This window comes from Oreochromis aureus, linkage group 20 (genome assembly GCF_013358895.1).
Source record: "Oreochromis aureus strain Israel breed Guangdong linkage group 20, ZZ_aureus, whole genome shotgun sequence".
In the NCBI taxonomy this organism is placed as follows: Eukaryota; Metazoa; Chordata; class Actinopteri; order Cichliformes; family Cichlidae; genus Oreochromis; species Oreochromis aureus.
Window position 1 is genome coordinate 4,005,525 of NC_052961.1, and position 18,766 is coordinate 4,024,290.

General features: G+C 40.7%; 2 protein-coding genes across 5 annotated transcripts in view; one reads left to right on the forward strand and one right to left on the reverse strand.

The window, feature by feature from the left end:
• Nucleotides 1-10,420, reverse strand: part of gripap1 (GRIP1 associated protein 1) — a 44,394-nt gene extending 33,974 nt beyond the window's left edge. For 2 of the 3 annotated variants that reach the window (XM_039604358.1, XM_039604357.1), the window contains exons 1-9: nucleotides 10,289-10,420; nucleotides 8,632-8,698; nucleotides 7,117-7,178; nucleotides 6,919-6,945; nucleotides 5,830-5,937; nucleotides 5,576-5,741; nucleotides 4,242-4,408; nucleotides 3,883-3,922; nucleotides 2,056-2,222 (exon numbers count right to left, since the gene is read on the reverse strand). In XM_039604358.1, coding sequence (XP_039460292.1) covers nucleotides 2,056-2,222; nucleotides 3,883-3,922; nucleotides 4,242-4,408; nucleotides 5,576-5,741; nucleotides 5,830-5,937; nucleotides 6,919-6,945; nucleotides 7,117-7,178; nucleotides 8,632-8,698; nucleotides 10,289-10,336 — 852 coding nt within the window. In that variant the 5' untranslated portion in view covers nucleotides 10,337-10,420. The remainder of the gene's footprint in view (nucleotides 1-2,055; nucleotides 2,223-3,882; nucleotides 3,923-4,241; nucleotides 4,409-5,575; nucleotides 5,742-5,829; nucleotides 5,938-6,918; nucleotides 6,946-7,116; nucleotides 7,179-8,631; nucleotides 8,699-10,288) is intronic. The other variant, XM_031759118.2, reaches the window with a different exon arrangement.
• A 1,214-nt stretch (nucleotides 10,421-11,634) lies between these two features.
• Nucleotides 11,635-18,766, forward strand: part of ptpn18 (protein tyrosine phosphatase non-receptor type 18) — a 30,218-nt gene continuing 23,086 nt past the window's right edge. The window contains exon 1 of one of the 2 annotated variants that reach the window (XM_039604743.1): nucleotides 11,635-12,026. In XM_039604743.1, the coding sequence (XP_039460677.1) occupies nucleotides 11,955-12,026 (72 nt within the window). In that variant the 5' untranslated portion in view covers nucleotides 11,635-11,954. The remainder of the gene's footprint in view (nucleotides 12,027-18,766) is intronic. The other variant, XM_031759171.2, reaches the window with a different exon arrangement.

Genomic DNA, 18,766 nt, shown 5'->3' on the forward strand with positions numbered 1-18,766 from the left:
AAAGTTTAAGCTGAATATAAACGGAGACAATCTGGAATCCACAATAATCATGAAAGACCTGTGGTGATATAACGTGTGAAAAATCAGGAGAGTGTCAGAGATGTAATCTGAACATCTCAAACGCACTTCTACCATGATGCACTACTACTAAACAGCCAATAGGAAAGCAGCATGACATGAGATGACGTGCTGATGAACTCGACACCAACAAGAAAAAAAACAACAAACAAAAAACAACTCAAATAGCTAGCTAGAAAATCTATCTATATCTAGCTGAAAAAAAAAGCTACATGTTTGGAAATTCAACAAAAAAGAAAATCTAGCTGAGCTGTGGCAGCAGAAACGTGTTTATATGATGCGGAAACAAAGGCTATGAGAAGTGCAGCATCCGTCCAAGCTCAGGGTTCAGGTATCAATCACACAGTCATCATGCACCAAACAGGCTCCGTAAAATCATTTCTAGTGTGGGTGACCCTGACAGAGCTAGCAGCAGTTTTCAAAATCAAAAAGTAAAAACACAAACCTAATTTAGTGACACGTTAACAGCAGACTTGTGACTTTGGCTCAAATTCTCAGCTGTGCCTGCTGGCTGATTTACAATGCACACTGAGACAAGTCTCACAAGCATCTGGGTGAAAAGCTGGACTCAAACAGGGGCACACAGTGTTTTAGCTGTTTTTGTTTAGGACGAACACTCGAGACGTTTTGTCCCCTCCTCAAATTTGTAGTCATTTGTCACACCTGTAATGTTCAACCAATTTAAAGGTCAACAAATCACAATTATCTTCAGGCATGTTTCCCATAAAAAGCCTCAGTGTTTCCATCAGCGGGCGCTGGGTGAACGCTGAGGAAAGGACGCAGTCGTCCGTTAGTCATGCTGACATTTCACCGCTGCTCTCCATCTGCCGTTTATGTTCCTGTCATGAATTAATTAGTTTCCTCTCTCATACACGACATACAGCCGTTTCATCTGCCAACATTTAGGCTTTTTTATTCTCTGGGCTTTTTGGATAAGTGGAAGTTAATTACACAACAGAACAGGCAACATTACACCACAAAGAAGCAGTATGAGAAAGAAGAAGTAGATGTTACTGTAATATTCTATAACCTTGTCTAATACTTAAACGTTATTCCTGTTTATATGGTGTTTACTGCAGAATGGAATCAATTTTTAAATTTGATCCGATGATCTGCTCTGATCGGCCTGGAGATACGATCAATGCGTTCATATGGGGATATTCTCATTTCAGATTGCAGAACCAGAGAAAATACTGAACCAGTCCACATGTGGAGCTTATGGAGTCCAGTAGCAGATGTCCACAGACTGAGACTTCATATTTTTGTGTTGTTTCAAAGCCAAAAACTCAGGAGGAGAGATTTTAAGAGTTCACTCTCAGCTAAATCGATCAAAAACATGTTTGTTTGGCTCAGTGTGGGATGCTATCTAAAATTAGCTCGCTAAGGTATTATCGAACAATAATTATTGAATGTTACTTCAAAGTTATTCCTGGTAAACATGATCCAGTGTACTAATTGAGCCCGCAGTGTTGGAGCAGCCTCCTTGTGTTCTTTAAATGTACTTCTGCTAAACTTCTGTGTTTGGGAAAGTTTTAAACCATCAGCAGAATGTAAAGAAACAACTGATGTGACTTTATCAACAAAGCATCCATGTGCTTCTTAGAAGAAACACAAGTGAAGGTGAACTAACGCTGAGTTATACTTCTGCACATGTCCTACACAAACATTAGACAATAAAACAGGAAACTGTGACCTCACTTTGGTTTGCTCACTTAGATTTTACAGAGTAAAACAGTTCATTTTAAGTAGTTTTAGTTGGAATTTCTTTTCTTGGGAATTTGAAAGCATTACTCTGGGGTAAGATTTAATCACTTTAGACTTTTAATACAGTAAATATATAAAGGAAGTACTCAAAATGTTCAAAATGTACTTGAAATGTTCAAATAATTATAAAAAGTTAATGGTGAACTGGACTTGACTTACTCTGATTTATGTGAGTGCAAATGTGTTTTGTGCATTTGTTGTGTGCATCTGTACCTCCAGAGTGTGGATCTGCTCCTTCAGCAGCCTCTTCTCCTCCTGCTCGGTGTTCAGGGCCATCTCCAGCTCTGGTCCAAAGCAGTGAGTTATTGGACAGAGAGCAGCCGACCAGCCTAGCGCTGCCTGCTTAGCTACAATCTTCTCTACGCTCTTCTCTGACAGGCCTAAAGGGGGCGCCGCACACAGCAGGGGCAGTCCGTTAGGCCAGACACACACTACACCAGCTCCTCACTTTACACGCCGTCTGAGAGGTTGGGTTTTTCGTTTGTTTTTAATCTCTGGAGGAGGCAGACAGAGTCGGAGCCCAGGATTTTCCGGGTGAGCTGCAAAGTCAAACATCACCTGCTGCATCTTGTGAGTTTGCTGAGGTGCGTTCACTGACAGCATGTTTATATGAATTCTGCAGGTTTTCACTTTCAGGTCCCTTTGTTTGTAGAGAGGCGGTGTCATCCGACATTTATCAAAACAGAGAACAGCAGCGCAACATTTCTTCACTTCACTTATATGTTACCAGAAAAATAACCAGTGGTAACTTTGACTCACAGGCTGCTGCAAAATGCAGTTATTTTTTACCATCCATCTTTTCAGTACAATTATCTTACACTAATTAAGTATTGAAATTAATAATCACATGTCCATATTATAAGAAATTCTCGTCACCATAAAGTGCAGCGACTGCAGGAGTGACCGCCAGAAACTAAAATTTTATTTATAACAGGTGGAGTTTGGCTTTGCAGCTCTAACAGGGAATACCTGCTCAAGCAGCCTCAGCTGTTATATCCACATTAAACTCCTGGATTTTCTTTAATTAATCTGCGGCTTCCTAACAGATTTCGTTGTTCTTCCCTGCGTCAGCTTGTAGTGTGTGTCTGCCCTGAGCCAGCTAGCTGCTCTGCACCTATGAAGCCAGCTGTGGGTTCACCTTAAAGAAGCCCAAAACTCAAACTAAAAGACGGCTGTTAAAACACAGCGCGTGTTTGTAAGCCTGACAGATTAAAGCTTTTCCTCAGACCAGTGTGGCGATCAGGTTTTAGACTGTTTTCCTTTCAGCTGCTGGCTTCAGATGATTATTGGTTTATAAAGCTCACTGCACAAAGATGACCTTATAAAAGTCTGAGCTGTCAGATCCATTCACACACAAAATAAAACCCATCTTGATCATCTTTGTGCAGCATGTTGAGAAAGTTAGTTTGCATGTAACGTGTTAATGAGCACAAAAATAAAGACAGCTCAAACGCTAAAACCCACATGTTACACCTAAAACCTCGTGATATTCAGCATTATTCTCCCTGTGCAGATAGAAAATAAGGACCAAATCTATCGACTCAGAGTTCACTGTTGCTTCAAAGACACATCAGTGAATCACACTGCTGTTCAGGCTCCGTCATTACTACAACGACAGGACAAAAAAAACTCAATTAAGTGTTTTTAAGGCCAGTGTGCTCAAAGCTGAGAGGCTCCAACAATTACAAAGTTCAGTAAGACAGATTAAGGTCCTGTTGCACAGGGGCTGCTGACTGCAAGAAAAACCCTGAATAACATCAGAAAATTCTCTCTTTGACTCAAAACTCAATTTGACATCAAAATCCAGTGTTTACGTTTCAAGGTTTATGTTAATTGGAGGCAGAAAGCAAAGCTCAGTGTAACCCACTGTGGAGGATAAATCCTGTCTCTGCATGTGAAGCTCGTACGGTTCATCATTAACAAACAGCATATATTTTAGGTGCTATTTTTCAGGAAGTTACTAATTATCACATGAAAGAACAGGAGTTATTCCTCTGCGTGGAAACGCTGTGTGAGCAAAAGAGCGAACTGTGAACTCACCGTGTAGCTGTTTCTCCGTCTGCCGCAGCTCAGGCTCCGCCTGAAAAACAGACGAGAAAAAAAACACGTAATTATAACAGTGTAGTGTATTATTACATGTGCACACATGAGGGGACAAAATATTAGAAACACTCAGTAAACCCTAACAGTACAGCAGCACTGCATCAGGTGACTCACACTAAAGTTGAAACAAGAGTTCAACTTAAAAAGATTGAAGCACCTTCTTCATCATATCTAAATTATAAACTTGAGTTTTTTGGATTGTTGGTCAAGAATATATTTAATCTGAATGCATCATCTTCGATGGCTGAAAATATCACAAACATGCTGCATCGGCTGTGTCTTTGACTTCCAATCACCTGTTCCAGTCTGTCATTGGATCCTCCTGGCAATGACTCCTCCCCTGTCCCTGTGACATCAGAGACTCCATTGGTACCTGCTGATCCGTCAGCCTCTGTGGTCGCACTCTGGTTGCCCTGAACGGACGCCTGTCTCTGCAGCTCCTTATCAAAGCGTTCCTGCAGGGCTGGAGGAGAATCACAGCTCACATCATTCATTCATTCATTTCATGAAGGACTAACAGGAAACAAGGTTTCCACCGCTGTACTACAAGCCCAGCGGTCACTGCGCCCAGGTTAGCTTCATAACTTTTTATATGAAAATGTATTAAAATATTTAAAAATGGAAATAAATAACCAGACACAATTTATAACTCTAAATCTAAATTATTTGTCACTGTATGCAAACGAAGTCAACCACGAGTCCCTGATGTTTTAAACATGCTGTGATCAACCAGATCAGCAAATAACGTCTGTCTGGCCAATAGGAGCTTCTATCTAAACTTTAATCTAAATAAAGAGCATAAAAATCACACCCACATACCGACAACGTTCCCCAACACACAAAAGTTAACCCTCACAGTGTGAACATTAAGAATTCACAAGTATGATGAACATGTTTTTTGTCCATACCTTCAGTCATCAGTACACAATATACCCAGCTGATTACACACAGTGCTAACACATGTGCTGTTTCTCCATCCGGACAGATTTATACAAGCTCGTCTCATTAGTCTAGTTTCTAGCGTCCTTCTCTGAGTCCTGTTTGGGGTTTTGTTTCATACAACACTTCTCCTTTCAAAATTACTTCATTTCCTCAAAAATCACTAGTCAGTTAAAACTGAGGGCAACGGACAAAAATGACTAATGTTTGCAAATGTCAGCAAATGCTTTACAATAAATTTATAAAAATATAAACCCCTTTTGAGTTTATATTGTAATGTGTCAGGAAGTTTTATGATTGAATGTTTTTAAAATGACGAATCAAAACTGTGAAAATTAATACTAACATGTAGAAAGACAACAGCAGCCTCTGTCTGTCTCCCAAACTGCACAGAATACGAAGCTGTTGGGGCTAAAGGAGCTCTATCCACCCCCAACACCGCTTACTGTGTGTCAAAGTCTTTAAATACACTGCTGCTGATGCAGGAAGAAAGAGAGAGAACATAGGTGGGCGAATATCAGCTCGACACCTGAAGATAAACTGTCAGATCGTGATATTTTACCTTCACTCTTTTCTTTGGCTCTACAAACTCTTTCAGGCCGATTTTTATGTGTAAAAAATATTAAAACTAAACTGTTTTAACTATTAAAATAAAACTGCAGAGATCTACACCTTTTAAACATCACCTCACCCTTCATTTTCTTCTGGAGGGTGGAGTTTTCTGCTTGGAGGCGGAGCAGTTCTCCATCCACGGGGCTGGAAGCAGGGTTAGGTGGGGGGCTGGATGCAGAGGCTGCTCCTCCTTCCTTCTTCAGGCACTGATTCTCCTGCTCCAGCTGCTCGATCTGTGTACACAGCTGGGAAAAAAATGTTATAATGTTAAGACTACAATAATGATATGAAGCTTCTACAGTGTCTGAACTACACACAAACACTCAGACTCACCTTGGAGAGTTCAGCCATCAGTGTGCTGTTCTGTAGTCTGAAATCTTCCTCCTGACTGTGGAGTTTCCCCTGAAGCATCTCGTTCTCACTCAGCAAAGCATCCACCTCCTACACACAGAGAAATAATACACAAAATAATACATTCAGAATAAAAAACTGACTACAGGTTACAGAAACTCCTACTGAGATCACCCACAAAGACAGACAGGCCAAACTTTGATGGAGAAATAAAATACAAGTGATAATAAAGTCCAGTATTTTGACATATTGTTACATCTCTGTCATTTCTTTGCAATTAAACCATCAAAACAGTGGCTGGTAAAAGGATTTCTGTGCCAAACAATGCAACAGAAACATAGTGGAATATGTTGCAGTCAGAGTGAATTAACACTTTCAGTGAAAACACTAAAGTGCCAAAAAGAGAAGACGTCAGAACCAGGTGAGAATAAACACAAACTTTAAAACCACAGTTCAGTCGTACTTCAGTTTTTCTTTAGAACAGAGAAATGACACGCGGCCAAAAGCTAAACTCTTATTTTTCTGATGCACTTCCAGTTCACCTGTTGCCTGACTGACCTTTAAACATTACAGCTTTCACCACAGCAGCAGAGCTTAAACAGCTCCCGTGGATGTGATGGTACAAGAAGATGTGATTACTCGATATTGCTGATGTTTGCACTGCGGTTTGCAGTCTCAGTTACAGAATTAACCTCCAATTAGCAGATTACTGGTGATAAAGAATTAAAGCCCTTTACACATCACCTTCTGTTGCACTTGTCCTGTGTGACTCTGGTTATTAGCTCAGATTAATGTTTCTTTATTGTCTTTGTAAAGTTACAACAACCTGTGAGTGGATGTGAACAAGAACAAAGTCTCCAGTGTTCAACAAACTAAAACTATAAATCTTAGACAAAGATGAGAGAAGGGCTCATTATGTTTCCTGCTTCTCAGGATACAGCTATATACAAAAATGTGAAAAATGTCTTCCTTCAACAATGACAAAATAAGGAACAATTGAAATGACATAATTGAAAAATGTTTACACAAGAAATTCACTGAGGTAACAATTATCACCAAACAACAGCTTACCTGAGCTTTCTTACTCTTACTCAAGGCCTGAAGAGAAGAAAAGCAGAAAAACATTTAATATAAATCAGCAGCATGAATAATAAAAAAAACTGAAGACAAGCTGTATTAGAAAGTAAACCTCCAAATTCAGGTCAGCAGGTTCATTTTTTCCAATCACTCCTCTACAAAAACACTCCACAGTAATAAAGTGTTCGTTACCTTCTGTGCTTTGATAAAATCTCTTTCCAAAACCACATTCTTCTGACGGACGGCATTCAGCTCTGAAATGCACCAGGACGACATTTAATTATAGAAAGCACACGTTTCCTCTTCAATAAAGTTTTACTGCTAACATGGGCCGATCAAATATTTATGCGATGAATAATTTCATGTACGTTAGTTGAAGTGGAGCCTGTACATTGACTGCATTTAAAGCCTGCTTGTATCCATGAATGTCAGGGTTGCGGGTAGATTCCCTCCTGTGTTTCCTCCTATATTTTGCATTTTCATAGACCATCTCATGTTCTGTTATTTTACTCTAGTGAAGGACCCTGCTTGCTTTCATGCTGTCTATGCTGTGATATGTACACACTTATCTGTGTGCAATTTATTCTGTGTGAATATGTACATTTTAAAAAGTGGGACAAATAAAAAATATCATTACTACTATTATTGGGCCATTGCACTTAAAATGCTTCCTGCCTGAGCCCCTCCAAATCAGCTGTTTTATTTTTTAAATAATTATAATATATTTAACAAAGCAACGGAAATTTTTACCTTCATACCATGAATGAATAAATGAATAAATGATTTTGACCCAAAGGAATTGTGGCTAGAAAGAAGACCTTTTATATGCTGTAATTTTTTTTGTCCAGCCATGTAAATGTGTTTTTTAGCTCTGAAATTTTTCATGTGCTGGGAAAATAAGGCCAGAAATTTTTGACCCAACTCTCTGGGCTCTTGAGGGCCTGTTAGTCACGCCACTGATTCATTTTACACAGGACGGCTCTAAGTTAACTACACCAAAATCCTCCTCCGGCCTTACAGTGTTTCCAACTACACATGTTTATTTTATGACTTTTTAAAATCCAGCTAATCCCTGCCCTTTCAAACAAACAAAGATTCATCTATGCAGTCCTGTTTTCCTGGAATAATATGCAGACGGATCTGAAACGGCCGTAAACCGCCCCACAGTTAACAGTTTGCATCAGTCACTTGTAAAACCTGAGACAAAAGCTTCTTGGACAGTGTGTTTTCTCTAAAACTTGCAACAAAATGAGTTTGAAGCAGTTTTGACCTTGATCTTTTATTTTATATTTCATATAATCTCAATGTTGTGTTCTCTCTCATGCACTGTGTGACATTTGCACTTGTCCTCTAATGTCTCTTATAATGTCTGCTGCCCCGTTGGCAAGGTCACTCTTTTAATTTCAGTAAAACCTTCACCCGGACAAAAACTGCCCAGGTGAAGCAGGAAAACTGGTTTTAGGCTAAGGGTCTTCTAATCTGTGTGAATGTGTGTGTGAATGGGTGGATGACTGGATATGTAAAGCGCTTTGGGGTCCTTAGGGACCAGTAAAGCGCTATATAAATACAGGCCATTTACCATTTACCATAATCTGTGTTTTTAAAGATTCTGTTGCTTTAAAGAGCCTCTTGTGTGCTTGTGGTAATTTCAAGTGTTGATGAGATGAAACAGCAGGAACTAGAAGGACAAAGAGTGAAAGGTTTTACCTGCCGTGTTCTTCCTGAGATCATCAGACAGCTGGTAGTTCTGAGTCCGCAGCTCCAACAGCTGGGCCTGCACAAGCGCACACACACACACGCATACACACACACACACACACACACGCATACACACACACGCATACAGACACACACACACACACACACACACACACACACACACACCAGTATTAATTTATGACCAGCTTTACTTAGAAACTGCATGAACCATGTTGTGTTTTTGATTGGCCAGTAGGTATTTGCATCCCTTTTCGAAGGTCAACTGATGATGAGCTTATTTATCTTTTAACATGTAAATAAACTGATTACTGTGCTCCGCACTGTAACAAGCAGCAGCGTGGTGACCAGAGATCACTGAATGTCAGCAAGAGGCAAAATAACCGCTGGTTTATGCACAGGTGGTCCCACCCATCCTCAAAGAGTTAAAAACCTGGGACTCCATATCAGGTTTTAGAGCTGAAGATGCCCCTGAGATGAGAGATGAAATGTCTTCATGAACCAAGAAGTCGTCCAGCTGCCTTCAACTGAAACACTTAACACAAGCATAGTCGGATCCATCCCAGATATCCAGTTTCAAGAGGGCGACAAGAACACCCTGATCTTGAAGCTTTGTAGCAGGACTTCACAAACCAACGGGTGACATCACGGCAGCTACACCCACCCAAAATGCTGTTTATGCTCATTACAGAGCACTCTACTCTCTTGCTTAAATACACTCACTGCTGACACCAAAAAACACAACACTGGCCGTTCAAATGTAAAGTCCAAAACCAGCTGCTGACACTAGTGGCTACCTCCATCTTTTAGAAAGATCTTTCTTCCTAAATATTTCATAAACAGCATGATGTCCTGTAGGGACCCACCTTACTGGCCCAGAGGAGCCTTACAGCTGCATTTAAAGAGCCCTGCACAAATGTTTATGTTTTAAGTACACCTTTCTATTCCTAACTGCATTTATTACAGAATAAAATAATGCGTTTACTACAGTATAATAGCTGTATTAACGGCTTTTTTGTGGTAAATATATTTGAACTCTTCCCTACTGGTGTTTACCATGTCAAGATTCCTGTTCTTATACTTTGTGTAACAACAGAGAACGACTCTATAAGTATATAGTCCTATTAAAGTGGTCAGGGAGGTCAGTGGTTAGTATGTTAACAGGTGTTTGAGCCTCCCGGCCCTGTCTCCGACACAGAGGAGCCCACGGGAGCCTGCCTCGGACCCCGTGACTCTCAGCAGGGCGAGAGTCCCTTGAATGCTAACATGTTAGCCCGCTGTCAGATAGAAATAACGGTTAGCATCAAAAATGCTACGCTGTGCTTTTCTTTACAGAGGGGGAGGCTAAGCTAGGCTAAGTGTTCAACTGAGCTCTCTCGTTGTGTCTGCTTCCTCCCCTTCTTAAGTGTATCGCCCGGAGGCATGTCAAAGCTCGGGCTGCCCGTTACCTTCCTGCCAACGTTAAATGAATAATGTCAGCCGAGCTAGCCGTTCTAACCGCTCCCACCTAGCAACGGCTCACGATTAGCAGACTGTGCTAACGCCCCTGGCAGTGATGCTGCACCGCACAGGTGTTTTTCACCACACTGACACCTACACGTGTGAGAGCCCAGCGACCCAAAAGAACAATCGCTGTAGTTTTTCTCACCTGCATCCGATGGAACTCCTCCTCGGACAGAGCCTGCGACATAGCCATGTTTACCTTCCCTGCTGCTGCGAGCTAGCAGGCTAAGCTAGCGGAGGAGGAGACGCAGCAGCTGACAGAGAGGAGGAGACAGGATGGAGGTTTCACTCTGACGCAGTTTCTGAGAACCGAGCAGCTGACAGAGAGGAGCCGCCATGACAGAGCGCTCACTCTGATGCTGTTTCCGAGAACTGAGGAGAAACCTCAATCACTACGAACTACATTTACTCAAGACCTGCGAATATTTCGAGGTCAGATTTTATATATAACAAAATATATTTATATTTCCATATAAATATCATGAGAGATAACGAAATACGATCTTTGTTATAGATTATGTACTTTTGTTTAACAAGGCCAAATGAGTGGTGCCTTTACAAAATAATTCCAATAAATAAATTTAAAAACCTTTCACTCCCACTTCTCACATGTGAGGACTTGCTGTTCTTTTCTTAAGGCAAAACAAGCACTGCTAAGGTGTCATTTTAGGTTCTGGACAGCTGAAATCAATGTGCAATGGTGAGCCAGGGTCATTTTCATTACTGAATAAATGAATAAAGAAAATATCAGATCCAGAGTAATGGGAATTAGTTGTGTATGTGGCTCTGAGCCACTGGCTCATAATATATTCATGTTTAATTATGTTAATATGGATCAAAATTGTTGAGGAGTGTTCCCAGCACTCACTGAAGAAGGGAAAAGGGAGTCCAACCTTGTTCTTGTAAGGTGTCTGAGTGTATTTGGTGGCTTTTGCTACTATTGTTTTTAGGTGGGGCTGTAGCTCAGGAGGTAGCACAGGCCATAAAGGTTGGTGGTCTGAACCCTGGCATACAAAACATCCTTGTTAGATAGAAAGCACTTAAGGACAGGAAAAGAAAAATGCTTATATGAGTGGATGTGAATGAGGTGTGTTCAGGTAGAACAGAAAAGAGCTGCACAAGATTGCCTCCAGTTTATGTGAGAGTGGTTATTCAACTTTTGAACTACATAAGTTAGATCTCTATCTAGTAACCTTTCTACGCCTGCTCGGCAAAAAGCAGAATTAATCACATGTCCATCACAGTTCAGTGTTTTTAAACACGTGCCTATATCTTTCAGCTTCAGACAAGGCAGTGGTTTTAAATTCCACCTCTGTCAACACTTCTCAATCAAGAAAATCTATCTCTGCACGCTGTCTGGTGAACACACAGGTGAAACAGGTTGCCTGACTGCATATATGGTATGCAGCCTGTGCCAGATTACTCACTAGCTGTGTGCTTCAGGAAGGAAATATATTTCTGTAACACACCAACGCTTTAAAATTCAGTGAAGTAACCAGTTGTAAAGTTTTTGTGATTTCTTTCAAACTGTGCACATACTTCCTTGTTCTCCAGTTCGGACAGAGAGAGAGCGAGAGAGAGGCTCAATTAGCTGGTGTTAAATTATTAACTGACAGACAGAGGCAGAACTGAGACACAGAGGGAAAGAGAGAACTAAGAGGTAGAGGTAGTGCGCGCGCGAGAGAGAGAGAGAGAGAGAGAGAGAGAGGCTTATTTCAATTTCAGTTTTGGCTGATCAGCCTGCAGCCAGGAGAGTAGAGTCAGTGAGGCGCACGAGCTTGGCTCAGGTGTTGGATGTTACTTGACTCGAGATGGACCTGCTGCCCTCGCTGCTGTCCAGACTGAAGACAGTCGATCCCAGGACTGTGGATCAGGAGTACAGTGTGAGTGTTTGTTTTCATTCCTCAGTTTATGGAAAAGCCAGTTTGAGAGCTTTCACATCCTCGAGAATCTGGTCCAACGAAATAAAAGTGCAGTAATAATGCACTGTCAAGTTCAGATGACAATTGAGAACAGCTTGAGTAACTCTGAGGTTGAGCTTGAGGTTAGTTTTTCTCCTATACGTCACATTTTTACGCAATGCACAAACTTCTGTATGTTGTGGACCTTTAACTTCGCTGCTTTTCATCTCTGTCAATGACTTCTTTTATGTGCTGCACTTTCCTGGAAATACCTGCCTCTGTTTTCAACTTTGACCCATCTAATCAAATGAGCTGCAGCCAATAATCAGATAAACTCAGTCACGTGAGGCTGGTGTGTGTAAAACATGCAAAGCTAAATAGGTTGAGTCTAACATGCACACCATATTAGGTTGTTTTCAGACTGGGGATACTCTCATTTTCATGAACGCCATCAGCACTGTACCCTGTTTTTAGTATTAAGCATTAACATTAATACATTAAGAGGGTCCTGAATTCTCTAAGAGCTCCAGCTTTTCCTCCACCTATTCAAAAACCTGCTTTATTAATCCTGCCTGTCTTCATTCAACACAAAGATTTGTGATTTCACTTCAGTTAAGTCTCAAAGACTTCAAACCGGATTTTGACAGGTTGTGCGGGTGTTCCTCAGGGGTCCAATCTCAGTCCATTTCTCTTCAAAGTTTATTTTTAGAATAAACACCTGCAGTCCAGACCAGACAGAAACCAACTGTGCCATCAATTCTGCTTTTACAAACCTCACACGGGTCCAATAGTCCTCTTCATTGTCAGAAAGATTATGACTCGGTCCGTCTTACGTCACACTCCTCTGTGTCACACTTTCAATTACACGGTACTCTTCAGCATGCCATTTAAAATGCAAAGGGTTAAGACGGTGAACATGCTTATCTGAACCCAAAATAAGACCTTTTTCTAATCTGAACCGAGTAACACTGGTGCCTTACCCTGACCAAACAGTAAGTGAAAACAAAAATGACGTCTCTTTTTAATTTTAGTATTTTATTAAGTTTATGTTTAGCCTCAGAGGTGAAACTCAGGCCAGTAAAATACTAAAAATAATTTCCAGTGGATCACAAAAGCCACAGCAACTGTGAGCTATCGGAACATGACAAAGAGACGAGACTCACTTCTGTAGGCGTTTCCAGGTTGACATCTTACCATGATCATACCAACAGACACACTTATGGTAACAGTACCAGCAAGGGTGTGATGGTCCAAACTCTCGTTTGATGTGCCAGATAGACACTGACAGAATATCGACTCATCCTCCTGAAAAAGCTGCAGGAACTAGATTTATATGCAGATGGCCAGTTTGCATATGATTGCAATCAGTCAAATTAGGTATTTTCCAGTGTCCTGGTCCTGGTCCTGCGTCTCTGACCCAGTATTCTGTGCTTGTTTTAGACTTATTACTCATTTCTTTAGAATTAAGAGGTTTTCATGTTCTAGTTTTGTATTAGTTCTCTGTATGTGTCTCCAGCTTAACATTTCCTAGGGCCTTGTAGGTTTGTTATTGATCTTTCTAGTTCTTGGTTCTTGTTTTTTTTATGCAAGTTCCCTTTTGTTCCTTAATCTCTCCCAGTCTCGTCTGCGCCTTGTCATCGGCGTCTCCTGTGGAAGGCACTCCTGTTTCTGTGTTGTTACCCCCTCTCTCTCCCCGGTCATGTCCCCATGTCCGTCTGGTCTCCCAGAGTTCTGTCTCCATCGTTGTCTGGTTTCCCTGTTTGTTCCATCAAGTTTATATAGCCTCTTTTCCATCACTACCTACTTGGATCAACTCGCCAGGGCGAGCTGGATTGACCAGTTTTCCATTACAATCGAGTGCCACGTAATGTGTGTGGTCATTGTCACAGTAATGCAGCCGAGGGTCCTGTGATTGAATTTGTATGGAACACGAACAGTACAACAAAGGTGGATGTCAAGGTGTGGATATACCTGCTGGTCAGTCTTTGGCTTTTCGTCAGACTCGGGGATCAAGGTGTTGTTTTTTGGGGGGTTTGTGGTAAATTCCCTCGTTTGTGGCTTTCAAAAATTTGAACTTGTCTTCCATCTGCATCTTCTGGGTCCACTTTGTGCTCTGTTCATGAATGAACCTGACCCCACTGCACAGTGTCCTTTATCCTGTTGTCTTTCCTAAGTGGCTGCTTGGATAAGAGACTCTTTAAAAACTTTGTGTAATGCCAGCTTCAAAGTCACATAAAATTTATGTCCAGAAACAAATCCAGCGTAATTATAAATTTAAATATCAGGTAACTGATCATTTTCTATTTTACTGTTGAATCAAACAAGGAAGCCTGCTTTTGCTAAAACAAACTGTTGACATTATCCAACCATCTATCATCTTATTTCTCTGTGAAAATCAAACTACATCCTTATTTTATAACATAAAACATGAAGGAAATACATTTTATTTGAGAGAACTGGCTAATTTATTTTACACCAGCAGGACGTACAATAACTCGGACTATAAATGCTTTAATGCTGTGGTCAGTCTGAAAGTCATGTATGTCGAGTGAGCACTGATCTTAAACTGCTCTAACTGTTTTACATTATTTAACATGTCAAAGCCAACCGTCCCGCTGTGGTGGAACAGCAGACGAGTGTCTGAAATATCAATGCTGAGAGATTTCCACCTTTGCTTTGTCTACAGCGCAGCGCGGTATTCGCTAATTAAGATGAGATGTTCTAGACTTCAAACTGATGCTGTCCTCTACTCTCAGGCTCAGTGATCAGAGGAACATCCCAACAATCCTCCCATATTCAGGACGGTGTTGTCCTCTAAACGTGTGTTATTTATCGCCATACATTTAGGTACACATTACAACTCTTAGTCGAAACAATGATCATGGTGACATCGTGTAGCTGTTGCTGCTGAGCTGCAAGGAAACTGCAGCTTTCTGCTAATTTTCTTTAACTGTATTGAAACTTTTTTTAACGTTAGATTAATCAGTGTGAGGCGTATTTCATACTCCAATATTTAAAATGGTCACCCTGCTATTGTTTTCCTGTATCCTAATATCAGAGTACAGTTCACACCTTTAGGTCCTTTTTTCTGCTACTTATTTAATCGGTGTGTGGCTGAGTCACATGGCCTGATTGGGCATTACATCCTGCGTGACTGGATCGAGTGAATAGTGATGTAAATTCACATGGTGCTGCTAAATTAATTATTTTGGGGCACGAAACGTATTTGTGTTCAGGGTAAGAAGCCTGTCACTTTGCTACTTCTGCTCTGCTCACATTTTTCTGAGATGAAATGAATTTAAACTCACAGTGAGGTTAGAAATGAGCAGAAACAACCTGCAGAGTTACTAAAAGCAGAGTTTAGTGTCAACATTACACTGAAACCATTCACCACAAAACACATACACACAAACAGCTGTGTTTTCATGACTTCAGGGGCCATGACACTAACTGATGTTCATTTCCTGGACAGCGAACCTTGGACTACAATAAAAATCCATCACGCTGTGGAATTTTATTCAAACCAAACATGTGAAAATGAAAACTTAAATTAAGTTTAGGTGTTTTCCTTTTTTTCTGCCTTTGAATTACTTCATCACTTATATAAAGTTACAATCTAAACATGGTTCAAATTTATTTTGTCTTCCTTCTATTTCAGAACTTGGTTTCATTTTTAGGCCAATATTCTTAAAATATCCAACATGAGCCAAGACTTATTTTCTGACACACATTTAGCTTAACCCACAGGCCTAGCTTTCTGTTTTTGTAGCTTTCGTAGGTAAAGCTGGTTAAAGCTGTTATTTGTCTCGAAATAGTGTGGTTTTATTTCAGATAATGAAATTTAATGATGCTATTTTAGTCTTTCATGTAACTAAATGACAGCAGCAGAAAACAGGAAGCTACAATTTACACACTCTATACAGACTACCACAATCTTTTTACGAAGAAAAAAACAGTATTTTTCATGTAATATAGCTGTAAATGAAGTGAGCATGCTCTCAATGACAATTAAAATTATTTAAGATTATAATAGGATATCTACTTCACTCTAGTAACCAAGACTGCTGAGTTTGAGTGACACGTTTAATTATTATATTGCAAGGCTGAGTGAGTCTTAGAAAGCCGTTTTCCAAGTATGTTAGCACGGCTTAAAGGGTCAAGAGCAGTAACACAGCTGAGTCTCCAAAGCATCATCCTCCGTGCCTCGTTATAATTTTAACATGTCCAAAAAAAAGAAGGAAAAGAAAAACAGGCTTTTGATTCTAAGAAATGTTGATTCATTTCTTCTGATTTTTCTTCAAAATCAATAAAAAAAACTTTAATAGAACAGTGTGTAACACTGCTCCACAGAACACCAGAAATAATCTTTACCCCGAAGAGAAAGAGAAGTGGGATGCACCGAGTGCTCCAGTGAGCATGATGACACATTCGAGTAGACGAATGTGCTGCTTCTTTAATCAGAACACAGCAGTGCAAACATCATCTATCAGACTTTAACATGATAAACATGTCTACTCCAGTCCGGGGATGGGCCCGTCTGTCTGCAGAGGGCTCAGATGCCAGATGGAGGCGCTGTACAAAGTCTGTGCTACAACTGGTCACTCATGCTTGTGCTGAAAACAAAGAGCTGAAGTGAAAATAGGTGTTTTAAAAACAATGAAAAGTGTCCACTGAAGCTACTGTCTGTGCTTTTTGCACGTTCTCGGTGAACTTCTGTTGCTCTACTCCCTATTCTGGACTACGTGTTAGCCAATCAGCATTGGGCAGATGCATACATCATCTGTTTCTAGCAACACGCAGTCAAGATGTTGAAGGACTGCACAGGAGTGCAACTCTGGTGTGTGAAACCCCCACCGAAACATGTATGTAGATGGATATTTGGATACTTCAGACACAGAAGCTCCACCCACCTGTAGTTCACAACTTCTGTTGAGAGGGGCAACCAACCAGAAGAAAGCTGACTCACAGGGGGAGGAGTTCAAACTGCTCATTTGAGACATGTTTCCAGACTTGTGACATCTGGTTTCAAAACACTAAGAAAGGGTACAGTCTCAATGCTGTTGCCATGGTGACACTGTCCATCTTTTATATACAGTCTATGTGCATAACCATGTGGATTTAAAACATCATCACTTCAATTTCTTTTTATTGAGAATGTCTCCTTGAGCTGTTCAGGAAACATCATGTTAATAAGACCTGTTTTCCCAAAGTTCCTGTGATTTGGAGCGACTCTCCCAAACACTATCATTGAAAACATGATTTCTCTGGAAAAAGAGCCTCAAATAAATACCAAAGTCATTCAAGGAGAGAACTTGTTGTTTATTTGAAGGGGGCTAATCAGGTCGAAACAGAGAGGAAATGTCCTGAGTTTCAGTTTGGCCACGGCAGCAGCCTTTTTTGGTTTCAGCATCAAACTGAAAACAACCTGCTTCTAAAATAAAACCACCTTCACGTGACAAACAGCCTCAAGCTCATTTGAAATGCTGAGTAGCCTACTGTTTGTCACGCATTACAAGATTTTAATTTCCTGCTCTAAAAACCTGTCAGAGCATATGAAACTCTGAGGGACTTTCTAATTTGACAGAGACACACCCTTGTTTTAGCCGTGCACACAAAGGCTGCTTGGCATTTCTTGTGCTTTTTATAATTTTTTTTTTCTGGCTGTTTGTTTTAAGGCGAGCTGCCAGGTTGGTTTTTTGTTCCTGTGTGGCAGCAGAGGTTGGTTAGTCAATAATCCTGCTTCCTCATTCTGTCCCTCAGGTCGGTTTATGATTAACCCGCCACAGCAGCTTCCTTGTTGTTGTTCCTGAAATGACTCATCCAGTGAAAGTGCTGAGGGACACACCACTGTTCCTCACACTGATCTCAGGTTCAGCTTTAGATTACAGTAAGTGTGTGGTGTTTGCTTACTGGTGCAGGACATGCCGATGTAAGGTTTAATAAGGCAACAAGTGAGATTTGGAACGAGTGGAACAGGCACCTGTTTGTGGTGCCTTTGCACTTCTGTTTCACTGCAGTTCAGCATCACTACATGATTATTATCCTTATTAGTCAGAGATTGTCTTCAAGTGTTGAAACAAGCAATGTAAGACCATAGCCTGTATATAAAAGAAGCCTGAAGTAACTGTGATGTCACTGTTTGCTGTCATTATTATTTAAACATAGAAAGCCATAAAACGATAATGGTGCAGAAACGCCTACAATAAAGCAATAAATTCTAAAAAATATGCAAAATGACATCATGTGAAAAACAATTTTCACAGTACATAAGTTATCGTTAGTCTCTCATATCCTTGTGGGGAACCTAAGACCTGTTTATGCACAGGTGTCTGACAGTCCCACCACAGCCTTTCAATCATGTCGAGGTCTGGATGTAGAGATTTGCAGCTGTCCTCAGGATCATTGTCCGAGCACAGCTAAGTAACCCAAAGTTTTAGCAGTTAGACAAATGTCTTCACTTTTATCGCTGAAATTATCCAAAATATAGAGGAGTTCAAGGTTGATGACTGCAGGGTGCCCAGATCCTGTGGCTGCAAAACGAAACCTAACCAACCCATCCACCGCTGTGGTTAACAGCTGGTGCGAGGTGTTTGTGCCAATACGCTGTGTTTGGTTTTCTCCACTTGTGGCATTTTGCATGAGAGCCAGAAATCTCCACTTTTGTCTCGTCTGTCCACAGGACGCCCAGAAGACATGTGGTTTGTTCAGATGTTACTTTGCAA